The 14,752-nt window shown below is 40.9% G+C and overlaps 1 protein-coding gene across 10 annotated transcripts in view; it reads left to right on the top strand.

Moving 5' to 3' along the window:
* The window catches only part of Arhgap21 (Rho GTPase activating protein 21), a 131,010-nt gene that overhangs the window by 102,230 nt on the left and 14,028 nt on the right, over positions 1-14,752 (top strand). For all 10 annotated transcript variants that reach the window (XM_057787947.1, XM_057787950.1, XM_057787952.1 and 7 more), the window contains 5 exons: positions 5,445-5,603; positions 5,721-5,823; positions 8,358-8,394; positions 10,505-10,630; positions 12,672-12,956. In XM_057787947.1, the coding sequence (XP_057643930.1) occupies positions 5,445-5,603; positions 5,721-5,823; positions 8,358-8,394; positions 10,505-10,630; positions 12,672-12,956 (710 nt within the window). The remainder of the gene's footprint in view (positions 1-5,444; positions 5,604-5,720; positions 5,824-8,357; positions 8,395-10,504; positions 10,631-12,671; positions 12,957-14,752) is intronic.

Here is a 14,752-nt window from a genome sequence, read left to right on the forward strand (position 1 = left end):
TTAGCTGTCTGTCAGGCAGAAGGAAGGTCTTCAGCAGGGGTTTCAGCCTGTGCATCATGACCGCTTTCGGGGTCAAATGACCCTTTCACAGGGATCACGTATCAGATGTATTTACACTGATAACAGTAGCAGAATCACAGGTATGTAGCACCAATGAAGTAAACTGAAGATAATTTTATGGTTGGGTGACCACGACATGAGGAACTACCTTAAAGGGCCACAATGTGAGGAAGGCTGAGAACCACTGACTTATAGGAAGAAAATTCTCCATACATTTTATTACACATTTATTTAACTTGTAACATTAATCTTTTACTACACAATGTGGGAAAAAATGCCAACATTTAATTTTTATTTTATTTATTTATTTATTTATTTATTTATTTATTTATTTTTTGGTTTTTCGAGACAGGGTTTCTCTGTGGCTTTGGAGCCTGTCCTGGAACTAGCTCTGTAGACCAGGCTGGTCTCGAACTCACAGAGATCCGCCTGCCTCTGCCTCCCGAGTGCTGGGATTAAAGGCGTGCGCCACCATCGCCTGGCTTATTTATTTTTTTTAAAAAAGAAAACAATCTTTTTTCATTTTACATACCGAATCCAGTTCCCACTCCCTCCCCTCGTCCCATTCCTTCTACCTTCCCTCCCCCCACCTCCCATCCACTTCTCAGAGAGAGTAAGGCACATTGCTTTGAGGAAGGACCAAGGCCCTTCCTACTATATCTAGACTGAACAAGGTATCCATCCAAACAGAATAGGTTCCCTTAAAGCCAGTACAAACAATAGGGATAAATCCTGGTGCCACTGCCAGTGTCCCCACAGTCTGCCCCAGCCATACAACTGTTACCCACATTCAGACGGACTAGTTTGGACCTATGCTGTTTCCTTCCCTGTCCGGCTAGAGTTGGTGAGCTCCCATTAGCTCAGGTAGACTGTTTCAGTGGGTGTCCCCATCATGGTCTTGATCTCCTTGCTCATATCCTCACTCCTCCCACTCTTCAGCTGGACTTTGGGAGCTCAGTCCAGTGCTCCAATGCAGGTCTCAGCCTCTGTTTCCATCACTTGTTGGGTGAAGGTTCTATGATGACATTTAAGATATTCATCAATTTGACTCCAAGGCAAGGCCAGTTTGGGCACCCTCTCCTCTATGGCTTAGGGTCTTTGCTGAGGTCATCCTTGTGGATTCCTGGGAATTTCTCTAGTGTCAGATTTCTTGCTAACCTGTAATGGCTCCCCTCCATCAAAGTATCTCTTTCCTTGCTCTCATCTCTGTTCTTCCTCCATCTTGACTCTCCTGTTCCCTCAAGTTCTTCCCCTTCTGCCTTTCTCTACCCACCCCCATGCTCCCAATTTTGTCAGGTGATCTTGTCTCCTCCTTTCCAGGTGGATCTATATATGTTTTTCTTAGGATTCACCTTGTTACTTAGCTTCTCTAGGGTCGTGACTATAGGCTCCTTTGCTTTACAGCTGTATCCACTTATGAATGAGTACATACCATGTTCATCTTGGGCATAACCCAAAGTACGATCAATCATACTATATAGATATTTGTTCAGTTATCTTCATAGCAGCATTTTTTATAATAGCCAGAACCTGGAAACAACCTAGATACCCCTCAACTGAAGAGTGGATAAAGAAAATGTGGCACATTTACACATAAGAGTACTATTCAGTGGTAAAAAACAATGACATCTTGAAATTTGCATGCAAATGAATGGAAGTAGAAAAAACATCCTGAGTGAGATAACCCAGACCCAACATTTCCTTTTTAAATCAGAAACTCTGGACTGAGAGCGAGGAGAGCCTGCATAGGACCAAAAACTAGGCCCACTGAGTACAGGTGACAGTTGTGTGTCTTGGGCAGTCTGTGGGGCCACTGACAACTGGACCAGAATGTATCCCTTGCTTGAACTGGCGTCTTGGAACCCATTCTCTTTGGAGGGATACCTTGCTCAGCCTAGATATAGTGGGGAGGGCCTCAGTCCTGCCTCAAAAAGATATGACAGATTTTGTTGACTCCACATGGAAAGCCTTACGCTCTCTGAGAAGTAGTTGGGGGGGTGCTGGCAGGGAAGATAGGGAGAGCAGGAGGAGGGAAGGGAGTGGAAACTGGGATAGATATGTAAAATGAGGAAAATTGTTTTAAAAAATAAATTTAATAAAAATATTAGTTATTAGTATAGTTTGCAAGTCTGTTACACACATATATATATACTTTAAAAGGCTACATTAGTCTTGAGTAAATCTTTAGATTCTTCTATAGGCAAATAGAAAATACAAAGTGATTAACTGAGTAACCTGTAGCCTCAGGTATTCAGGAGACAGGATGGCTGCTTGAACCAAGAAGCGAAGGCCAGCCTGGGCAACACAGACCTCTCAGTAAAAATGAGAAATGGAGCTTTATATCGCTTCTTACCTCTGATGATTTAAATAAAAAGAACTGGTATTTGCCATATTTGAGTAGCTTTTTAAATGGCTGTGTCACAACTAGGTTTGTTTTAGGAGGCTGAAGGCCCACTGCCCCAACCACCCGTCCTACTGAAGCAGGTACTAAAAGGAGAGGTACATTTGCTAAGGATGTAGGAAACCTCCAATTCTTTACAATTTCATTTTTAAAAAACATTTATTACGTATATAGGTATTTTGCCTCCATGTGTGTCTGTGTAGCACATTTGTGCAGTGCCAGAAGCCAGAGAAAGGCATCAGAGGCTCTGGAACTGGTTGCAGATGGCTGTGATCTGCCGTGTGCTAGGAATGGAAACCGGTTCCATTTCACCTTTTCCCTCTTTCTTCCTCCCTCCCTCCTTCCTGTCTTTCTTTTCATTGGTTTTCGAGACAGGGTCTCACTAGGTAACCCTGACTGTCCTGGAACTTACTGTGTAGGCCAGGCTGGCCTCAGAATTACAACGTCCTTCTGCCTTTGTCTCCCAAGTTCTGGGATTGAATACTACATGTGCCATGATGCCCAGTTCCCTTGATTCATTGATAGTTGTAAATGCTTATGGGATATAAAGGTGATATTTGTTCATATACATTGCACAATGACCAGATGAGATAATTAGCATTTTCATCTCCTACATTTATTATTTCTTTATGGTATATGTATTCAAAAACCTCTAAGTATTAATTTTGAGTACATAATTTGTTGTTAATTAATGCTTTCTCAGTGATACTGTAAAGTTCCAGAATTTATTCCTCCTGTGTAACTCAAACTTTGTACCTGTTAGCCAACCTTTTAACCCTTTGCCTCTTCTCTATCCTCTGGGAATCACATGCATGCGATATCATACAGCAGTTGGCTTTCCCCTCCTGACGTACTTCACTTAGCAAAGCACCCCCCCACCCCACCCCAGATTTACTCATGTCACAAATGGTCTTTTTAAAAAATATATCATTGCATGATATTTTGATATATATATATATATATATATACATACATACACACACATACATACAGAATATATATATATATATTCATTCATTCATTCTACATTTCATTTTTATCTTGATCCCAACCGTGGACACTTCAGTTGATTCCATGTTGGCTTTTGTGAATAGCTCTGTGGTGTATCTGGGAATTCAGATGTCACTCTAACTTACTGATGTCACTTCTCTTGGATATAGACTGACACTGCTCATTGATTTGTTCCCGGCTGCGCAGATCCAAAATAATCACACAGAAACTATATTAATTAAAACATTGCTTGGCCTATAACTCAGGCTTCTTATTAACTAACTCTTACATCTTAAATTAACCCATTCCTATTATTTTATATTTTACCATGAGGCTCGTGGTTTACCAGTAGAGTTCTGGGGCATCTGTCTCCTTTGGCAGCTATATGCATCTTCTCAACTCCGCTTACTCTCTCTCTTCATCTCTGTTCAGATTTTCTGCCTGGCTTTACTCTGTTAAGCCATTGGCCAAAAGCAGCTTCTTTATTACCCAATGCCAATAAAACATACCATACAGAGGGGAGTCCCACATCACCTCCCCTTTTCTGCCTAATTAAAAAGAAAGGTCTTAACTTTAACAGTGTGCTGCCCACAAAGGCGGGTCTTCTTTCTTTAGTTATGCCTTCTGGAGATACCACCATAGACAAACCCAGAGAGTTTGTTTCCATGACGATTCCAAGTCTAATCAAGTTGACAGTGGAATATTAATCATCATAATAATCATGCTACCTGCATTTTAAAATTTTTAAAAAAATAAAAAAAAATTTTTTTTTTTTTTTTGGTTGTAATGGTGTTGTCATCTCTTAATTGGGCCTTCTCTTGTTTTCTTTAGTGTGACTAAAGGTTTGTCAATCTTGCTTATCTTTGCAGAGAATTAACCTTTTGTTTCATTGCCTCTTTGTATTTATTAAAGGATTTATTGCTTTTGGTTATATAATAGAAAAGTTACAGTTTTTCAAACATTAGTTCTTTTTGCTAAAATACTGATCATTAAAATGATAGAAGATTGTTAGAATTTGCTCAGAATTAGTGTTTAACCTTCTGAACCAAGTGATTAAAATTCTGTTTTATATCACTGTAGTTTATTTGTAAAGGATTCTATTATGGGACATCTAATCTTATGCCTTATAGTTCTGCCCTCCTATTAAATTTTGTTTAGCCTAAAATACTAGAATGTAAATCGTTGATGTCTTTACAAGAGTAAGAATTTAGAATGAAGTTATGGCTCACTAATTGGAAGACAGGTGCCAAGCAGGCAGGGCCAGTGAGCCTTGGTTTAGATGACACGATTGAATTCTGCTGTCTTGCTCTCTTAGTCTGTAAAATCATGTTTCAGGATCTCGTTTGTTTTACAGGAAGTAGGATATGTAAACCATTTGCACGTATTAGCACATAATAAGCACCATTAATGTTAGCTGTCATGCATGTATACAGATTTGTTTGACAGAAGGTGACAGACTTAGAGATGGTGAGAACTCACAGCAGAGTTTCCCATTTCTATAAGTCCATCTGCACACAGCTATGGGAAAATCATGACTGACACCTGTCCTGGAGAGAAGGGACCTTTTATGATTTACATAAAAATGCTAAATAGATTAGAATGTCCTCATATACTCCTTCTGGATGTTACATACTGGACTTCGTTATCTTGCTACAAAAGTTAAAGACTTTTGTTGGGGGGAGTTGACAGTCAGACTTGAAAAAATCAATTTTTACATATGGCTGATTATTTGCTTTGGTCCATTTAGGGTCTTATACCTACATGCTTTGCTGTGCTTGTTTTCATTATACATTGTTGGGGGAAATTATTCATTTTTATATTTTCAGAGTTATTGGCAGCACCACAGTAGTGGTTGTGTAAAGTGAATTTTAATAGAGAGCTGTGTCATTTTATTGGTGGTTTGATGACTGCTAAAACCTTCATTTGGCCTTTTTAGGCACAACAGTCGACTATGATGTTTTTAAGGTTCAGTAATTGTTTTCCTTCCTTACAGACGAGCCAACCAGCCCTAGCATTGATCATGATATCGCACATATCCCTGCATCTGCTGTAATCTCAGCCTCTCCCTCCCAGGTCCCCTCCATAGCAACCGTTCCTCCCAGCCTCACGACTTCTGCTCCTTTGATTCGACGTCAGCTCTCCCATGACCAAGGTACGTTTGAAGTGATTCTGCACTGTACCTCACAAATACCTGGCAAACGGATCTTTTTACCGTTGAAAGAATCTGAAAGATCACTTAAAAAGTATGAATGCTGGGTCTGAATTGCAGAATCTGTTGGACCTCCCAGCTTAGATGGCCAGCACAACTCAAAGACAGAAAGATCAAAATCCTATGATGAAGGGCTGGATGATTACAGAGAAGACGCAAAACTGTGAGTCTCAGATGTGTTGTTTCAAATGTTTTTATGTAAATAGTATTCATTATGAGTTTAGCTTTTAAGGTTGTCTTATTTTTAACTTTGACATTAGAAATACAAATTTGAATAGTATCAAAGTAGCATCCAATTTATTTTAGAAGTAATATTTTTATTTATTTATAGCAACATGCTTTTATATGTTATAAATATAAGATGCTATTCCTCCCCCAGACTTGTAGCTATTTATAGTGGTTTTCTATAATGAGGTAGGGCTATTACTCATCGTTATGATGTGTTCTTTCAAAATTCTGCTGATTATTTTTATTTTATTACTTGAACCTTCAAACATGATTTTCTAGTTCCTTTTCATGTGGATATTTTTATTGACACATTGTTTGGTTCATAGATTAGTTTAGGAAATGTTGACAGCGTTTATCAGTGAGCAATTCTTACGTCAGTTTGTTTAATGTCCTCTTACGCTTTTATCAGATTGTCATTGTATTCTAATACAATTAGTTCTTCTAGGGCTAGTCGCATAAGAGCGGTTCCTCTGAGATACGGCCAGGGCACAAGGTTCCAGCTCACTAGGAGTTTTCCTCATGATGCCAGGTTGGATATGTGAGCCATTGCCACGCAGTTCAGGCTTCTCTCTACACGGGCTGTGTACAGCTTTCTTCAAAGATGGCAGCACGGCAATATTAACTCCCCATTGCCTTCTCTTGTCTCCTCCATCTCCTGCTAAACTCCCTCTCAACTAGACTACACTCCACTGTCTATGTCCATGTGTCCCACTGAGTTCAGTTAGGGAAGCATGCCTCAGCATGTGTGGAGTTATTTACCATAGCACGAACAGCTTACCAGTGGCCACACTCATGAACAAAATGTGTTGTGTCCGTGTTCCCCCCTCCCTCCACCTGCTTGCAAATAGTGGCTCCTCCTTACTCCCCTCCCCTCACTGGTGCTAGGTGGTGACTCTGAGTTTGTCACAGCTCCACCTTGTGTCCCATGTGTGAATGGGAGGAGTGAGACCGTGAACTGCGATGTTATTTGAATTCCGCAGCTAATGGTGTGCTCTCTATTGGCCTTTAACTGCTCTTCTTCATTCACGGACATTTTTACCTTTTCTTGAGAGTAGTTAGTAATTCCAACGTCCAGCTTATGTCTGTGTCTGGTTTTATAATCTTCCATATCTTAAAACTGGGTTCCTTTTTCTTTTGAATTGTCTTTTTTTTTATTACCTTTTTTATTGAAAGCTAGATGCTACAGATAGACAAAAATTTGGGTTAATTTTACAGTATTTGTTCCCAGGGGTGGGCATAAACTGAGATAGGCTCTCTCCAGGAGACTAACCCTTTCTTTCTAGCCTATGGTAAACAGTTTCAGAGTCTCCTGGTACTTTTCAGGAAGGAGTTTGTATTCCTGTTTCTCATTGCCTTCTTGGTTGAGGTGTTTTTTGAGAGAACAATGATATATTTAGTCACATCTTAAAAGTTTAATTATTTTGAAGAATTAATACTGAGTTGTCTTCTGAAGCCTTTTCATTGACAGCATTTGTTTCTCCCATTCTTGAAAGCACTCAGAGTCTGGGTGGATGAGTGTATGCAATGGGGTGGGTTCAGAGAGGGGATGTCTCTGGCCTTCATGGGCCTGCAGAGAGTTGACCATAGGCAAGAAGTCTGGTTCACCATTAACTCAGTAGCCAGTATTGGTTCAAACTTTGGAGTCCGACTCTGAGTGGTTTATTTTAGACATGTTTAAGCAAAACACAGTTGAGTGAAAACTTCTGGTGATAAACAGCTCAATCCTGCATGCACAACAAAACATACATAAACCTTTTTAAAATGAAAATTGGGTGTAACTACATTGAAACTCTTCACTAAAGTTCAATGGGACACCTTCCATAAGGATAGCGTCTATAGATTGACTGAGAAAAACCAGTTTTCAGTGTTCTGTGGGTGGGGAGTCCATTGTCAGAAAGTCTCAGACTACGCAAAGAGTCACCAGGCTAAGAAGCACATCTGCTTCTGCCTTCTGGGCAGAAAACAGGTTTTGCATTCCCTCTCCAGGTCCCCCCCCCCCACCTGTGAATACCACGACCTGCCTCCTGCTGGTAGAGGGCGCAAGGTGTGGCTGGCACTATCTGACAGCTTGCTGACAGCTGCAGTCAAGGCCCAGGGTTTTCATTAGCTGCATAGGGCAGGTGAGCTGTAGTAGACTGCCCGCTGTAGGTAGCAAGCCCAGTGGTTAGCCCAGAGGTAGCTTTTCCTTTGATATAAAGAAATATGTTTTAAAAAGTTGCACACTTAAAGCAGAAAAGGCAAAAACAGCTGACCTGGCAAATTAAAGCTAAGAAAGCTGTTATCAAAGAATTGAAAATGTACATGTTTATAACTTAGCTTTTCTCACTTATATTGAACAATGAACATATCAATAGAATGATTAGGATGAAATGTCAAGTCATTAATTAATGAAAATTTAGTTGTAGTAGTCAGTTCTTACATAAAGAGTTTTTAATACTTACTACACTTATTTATATACTTCTCCAACAGATCCTTTAAGCACGTGTCTAGCCTGAAGGGAATCAAGGTCAGTATTTAATATTTTTAAGATACCAAGTAAATGATCAATGTTTTATTTACCTTAGTTTACTTTAGTCCATCAAAGAAAAGTATGAATTTTCTCTTTGGGGTATTTTGTATTTAAATTACATAACTTTTTAACCCATGTCCACTGGATTTGAAAGATATGTGAATAAGTGTTTTTAATTTCTAAACATTTTCATCAAGTATATAATGCCTTACAAACATTGGACTGATTTTTTTCATTAACAACTCAAGGCCCAAATCAAAATGCCAAGCAGCCCTTCTGCATTTTATTTTCTGTCCTCAAAATCTACCTGCTGCTTCTAACCACATCTGTACCGTCTTTACCCTTCCTCATCCTTCATTGAAACATTAGGAATGACTAGACAGGAAACTTTTAATTTGCTGCCCCTGGAGATGGCTGGGACTGCATAGTTATTTCCTTTCTTGCCCTTTCCTTAAAGTCTTTGTGCTTGGAACATGGTCTTGCTGAAAGCTAGCAAGCACCCAAACTTCTGTGGTACCCATCCACACTTGCTTCCCCAAGCCCCATCCTCTTCTGCAAGGGTAGTCTTCCCGGTCATTGTCTACCGCAGCCATCATCTACTGTCTCTGTTACACAGAAAACTCCTGGAATCTGTGTACCTCTCTACCACTCCCATTTTGTACTTTTTATATAAACCTTGAAAAACACGTACATGGTCTCTTCCCCTCAGTTCACATACGTGAGAATCATAAGTGTGCCAAGGTTGCCAGTGATGCTCAGCTTCACAGATGATGGTTACCTGGGTTTTTAACTTGATACAACTTGTCAAGAATAGTTCCACAATTCCATCTGCTGCTTCTACTTCGTCATCTCTTCCTTTGAGTTCTAAGAGTACATCTGAGTCTTCTTTGCTGGCTCTTCTGCACAGTTAAAATTTTGGAATGCCTAAAGCTAGTTTCAATCTGTTTCTGTACACTGATTTCCTTGTTGATTAATTCAGAGGCCTCACAGAATCTGTTTGCTACCTTGGCTTCCTCCCAGAACAGCAGCTCATGTAAGCCACTACGTAACCTGACGTCTTCATCCACATATTTAGTAAGCAGCTCCAGGTTTGCATAGCTCTTAATTACCCTTAGATGGTTTATCCCTTCTCTCCGTCTCATTAATTCCACTTTTATTCTCCCATTTGCTCAAGACAAACTGTTTCTTCTGTTTCCCTCCTTGATGTCAGACTTGTCTACTCTGTGTCTAAGCTGTAGCCTCAGTGGTTCATCCCTCCTCATCTTCTCTCCAGTCGCTCATCTCTGCGTGGTTGTCCCTTGAAGAGAAACTACTCTCTGTGCAACAAGATGGTCTTACTCTCAGGCTTCCTTCCCTTTCTACCACAGACAAAAGACCAGACCAACTTTTCGTTAGCTCTCTACATATTGAAGTGATAAGTATGTGTTCATCAGCCATGCATTCTTCCTGAACTTTCCATCTCTGGCCTGTTATGGTGCTGCTGTGGCCCCACCAGCTCAGTCATCCAGTTCCCAGTTCCTCCATGCCCATTCTCCAGAAGCACCGATCACGAATGGCTAATTTCCTCACTTCTGTCTCCAAGTTTTTGTGTCATTTTGTTTTAATGCAGGATCTCATTGTATAGAATAGGCTGGCTTTGAACTTACTTTGTACCTCAGGCTGGCCCCAAACTTTGTAGACTAGACATAGATTCGTTATTTGTACACCTTAAGCTCCTCCCATTGCGGCCTCTTGAGTGCTGAGATTACAGGTGTCCCACTAGAGTTGGCTTCTTGTTTGTCGCCAGTCTGTCTGTCCGTCTGTCTGTCTTTCTGTCCATCCGCCTTTGTGTGTGTGTGTGTGTGTGTGGTATGTCTAGCCCATTATCTTTTTCTGCCAAAATGTGACTCCATGAGACTAACGAAGTCACACTGTTCTGTAGATGGCTTTTAAAAAACAATGGAAGCCAATTCACCTTTTACAAAAAGGGCTAGAAGTGTTTCTGGTATGGTTTCTAACCCCAGAACTTTCCACAGTGTTTTACTTAGAACATTAAATATGACATTTTGCCAGCACAGTTTCTGTGTCTAACTATTTATATTTAGTGTTCTCTTTGCTCTCTCTGTAGATCACGGACAGCCAGAAGTCCTCAGAGGACTCTGGATCCAGGAAGGATTCTTCCTCTGAGGTCTTCAGTGATGCTGCCAAAGAAGGGTGGCTCCAATTCCGACCTCTCATCACCGATAAGGGCAAAGTAAGTGCACTTTCTTAGCTCCTGTGATATCGGAAATGAGACCTGATGAAACCTCTTACACATATGAGGTTGTGAGGCCCCCAGGCATTCCTAAAAAGGGAAATCTCATCAATGGGGTCGTTTTCTGCTTCTCATCTTGAGCACCAGCTCTATGTGGAGTATACTGCCTTGTAGTGTGCCAGTGTGAACAGGAAATCGGGGTCTAAGGAGGAACTCTCGTCTCTTTTACCAGGATGGGTTATCAGAGAGTCCTCTAAGTCACTAGATAGCAATTCTCCTTACTGGCATCTAAAAATATTTAGCCTAGTTCTTTTTAATTTTCATTTCATTTTATTTTATAAACACTGAATTATATGAATGTGTTTAGTGGTATCAACATGGTGCTTCAGTAAATAGAATCCAACCCAATAAAATCTTTGCATAAGAATTATTTTAGTGTTGTGAAAGAATTTAAATTTGCAAACATCCTTGGATATGGATGTTCCTGCTTTACCCTGCAAAGCTGATAATTTTGGTGATGTCATTTTTTGTCATTATGTGTTGTTTCAGGAACATTCCTTCTGGGGTGTTGATCATGCCCCTGTTTTAAAACTTGGGTTTTACTTGTATTATGGTTTTTGTTTTTCCTTTGTTTGTTTGTTTTTTTCTGGTCAGAGATACAGCTTAATGGTAGAGCACTTGAACACTGCTCTGGATTCAGTCCCCTAGCACCAAAAGGAAAAAAGTATGTTATTGGATTTCTTTCTTTTAGTCATGAAAATTTCTTTGCTACTTTTGTGTTCCTATAATCGTTATTAAAAAAATAAAAGCAAACAGTTAATGGCCACTTTTAATACATTTCTGTAGCATGTATTTGGGTTTAGTTGTTCATTTTGCCTTCCCATCTGAAGTTGATGCAAATATATTCCCTAATTGGTATATATGTGACATTTTAAAAAAGTGCTACCTTTTGTTTTTTAGCTTTTTATTGATTCTTTGTGGATTTCACATCATGTAGCCCATTCCCATTCATCTCCCTGTACCTTTGTGTCCACCCTCTACCCTGCTACTCTTCCTATCCCCCTCCACAAATAAATTTTAAAAAATAGGAAAGAAAAAGAAAAATCTCAGTGTGGAAGCTGTCATGTCACACAGCGAGTCACAGTTACCCCGTGGTCCAGACTTTACTTGGACGTGTTTGCTGCACAGTCATTGGTCAGGTTCAGGGCCTCTGGTTTCTGCTGCCCTATCGATACCGGGACTCCTCTTGGATACCCTGATGTTGTCCTGCTCCATGGAGATCCTGCAGCTTTGGATCTGCAGGTCCGCCCGGGTTAGTTCATAGATGAGGTGGATGTTGGGGTGAGCCAAGTCATACCTCTCATTCTGGGCCTGGGTGATACCTGGCTTGATCAGCTGCCAACTTTCCCTCAACATTACCCCTGGGGTGAGCTCCCCAGCACTGCCTTGGCCAGCTCACCTTGCGGCAGGCAACAAGGGAAGGGATCGGTTTTCCTACTCTCATGCCCTTGGGCCAACTCATGCACATCTGACCCACCACAGCCACCTCTACTGTTTTGAAAAAGTACTACGTTTAAAATTTTTATGTGTTTATTTAGATGGGATCTCACTGTATAGCTTGGAACCTGCTAAGTAGACTAGGCTGTCCTCACACTCAGAGTCTTTGGCTCCTGTGTGCTCAGACATGAGTCACCATGTCTAGCTACACTTTTATTGTATGTGTAAGTGTATCATGTGATTGTTCTTGTGCCATGGCAAGCATGTGAAGGTCAGAACACAGCGTGTGGGAGTCAAGTTCCCTTGGATGTGGGTCTCCGGATAGAACTCATATCAAGTTTAGTAGCAGGCAACTTTTCCCACTGAGCAATCTGACATTTTTTTTATCCTTCCTCTCTTCATTATGTCTTCAGTAAATGAGACATTGCTAACCCATGTACATAACCGCATCTGAAAGGCACTGCTTAGTCCCGATCCTGTCTCAGAGCTCTAGCCTTGTATTTATTGCATATTCATAGACATGGACCACTTGGCTATTTTCCAGCGTGTTGGTGGCAGCATTAGGCCTTGGAAACAGATGTATGTTGTACTTCGGGGCCATTCCCTTTACTTGTACAAAGACAGAAGAGAGCAGACAACGCCATCCGAAGAAGAACAGCCCATCAGTGTCAATGCTTGCCTGATAGACATCTCGTACAGTGAGACGAAGAGGAGGAACGTGTTCCGACTCACCACATCTGACTGTGAGTGCCTGTTCCAGGCTGAAGACAGAGACGACATGTTAGCGTGGATCAAGACTATCCAGGAAAGTAGCAACCTAAATGAAGAGGTATGATTTTCAAAGGATGTGGATGAAATTTGACACTTATTAAAGCATTGAATAGATTTTTTTTTTTTTTTTTTTTTTTGGTTTTTCGAGACAGGGTTTCTCTGTGGTTTTGGAGCCTGTCCTGGAACTAGCTCTTGTAGACCAGGCTGGTCTTGAACTCACAGAGATCCGCCTGCCTCTGCCTCCCGAGTGCTGGGATTAAAGGTGTGCGCCACCACCGCCCGGCTGAATAGATTATTTTTATAAAAAAATAAGATACACTATTTTCAGTTGTTAAAGCAGAAAATTCAAGTATACCTGCATTATTTGTATTTATTGAAAAAGTACTATTGCTAAACAAGAAAAATAGGATATTCATATTCTTCATATCTTTTCAGACACAGCAAACTGCAGGCAGGAGCCCCATGTCACCTTCTGATTAGTGTTGTCCCTGGTACCTGTGAGGGGGGTCAGGACACCTCCGTGGATACCAGTGTCTGTGGGTGCTGCAGCTTCTTACATGGCACAGAAACCTGCAGGAACCCTTTTGACCAAATTACTACCCACTTATCCTAGATGCTGAAATTAGTATGGTTGTGGGCTAGGCTACAGCAAAAACATTTACAAAGACAAGTTACTATGTAAAGGCAAAGAAATGATTTTTTAAAATGGAATTGTGTAGGTAAAAATATACTATATCCTGGTATGCTCATGGGTTTCTAAAGAAGCGTGTGTTATGGAAAATCATGCTATAAGGCATTTTTTTAAAATTAAGGAATAATGCCTTACATTTTTGAGAGTCTCTGGCTTATACCATCAAGGAGTTGCTTTTGCAGTAAGAATTTTAATAGTCAAAGTATTTTTCAATACAATGGAAGTCAAGCTTCTCCTTACCCCACCATATCGTCAGCACGGTTTTTTTTGCACATTCGTCATGCTCCTTGTGCCTGGTACTCAGTGCTCGTAGTCAGCCGCACATTCGATTTTCCTCTGTTCATTCCCATCGTTCAGCGCACATGAAAACTGAAAGGCTCGCACCGCGAGGACAGCCTCCCTGGGCTGCTGTGCCTCCTGCCTTGCCTTTGCTCTGTCGCTGCTCACTGCAGTCAGCTGAATTGTGTGTCAGGAAACTGAAGGGTAGATTTCAGCTTAAAACAGTTGCTTGAGCTTTTTAATCAGCCTGCACAGTATTAGGATACATTATGGCATTTTCTTCTTTTATTTTTGTCTGTGTTTTTTTGTTTTGTTTTGTTTTTTGAGACAGTATTTATCTGTATAGCCATGGTTGTCCTGGAACTCTCTCTGTAGACCAGGCTGGCCTTGAACTCAAAAGATCCCTCTGCCTCTGCCTTCTGAGTGATGGGATTAAAGGCGTGCGCCACCACTGCCCAACTACGTTGTGGCATTTTCATATAAACTCTTTGTTGTTCCCTCTCCCTCACCCCCTTTCCTTCTGGTCCCCTTCTTTCTTCAGGTAGCCTACATTCCACTTTCATGCCACGTAACATTTTGTTGCCTTTTTCTTTCTTTTTCCCTACTCATGGTCCTATTTGTAATTCCATGATCTGTACCCACCCTCATACATGCACACATATGAAAATGAAAGTCTAGTGTCTGCATAGGAAAGAAAACATGTGCAATTTGTCTTCCTAAGCCTAGGCAACATAATAGTGAAAAGCAGAGAAGAGAGTCATTCAGTATGGGTGTTGGCAAGAGGAACGAAGAGCTCTAGTGGCCTCCAGTCCATCCTTGAGAATCCTGCATGAGGGTTAGGTTTAGAGGGCAGAAAGGCATGCATAGCTAAGCAGTCCTGGTCA

Source organism: Chionomys nivalis, chromosome 13 (assembly GCF_950005125.1).
Source record: "Chionomys nivalis chromosome 13, mChiNiv1.1, whole genome shotgun sequence".
In the NCBI taxonomy this organism is placed as follows: Eukaryota; Metazoa; Chordata; class Mammalia; order Rodentia; family Cricetidae; genus Chionomys; species Chionomys nivalis.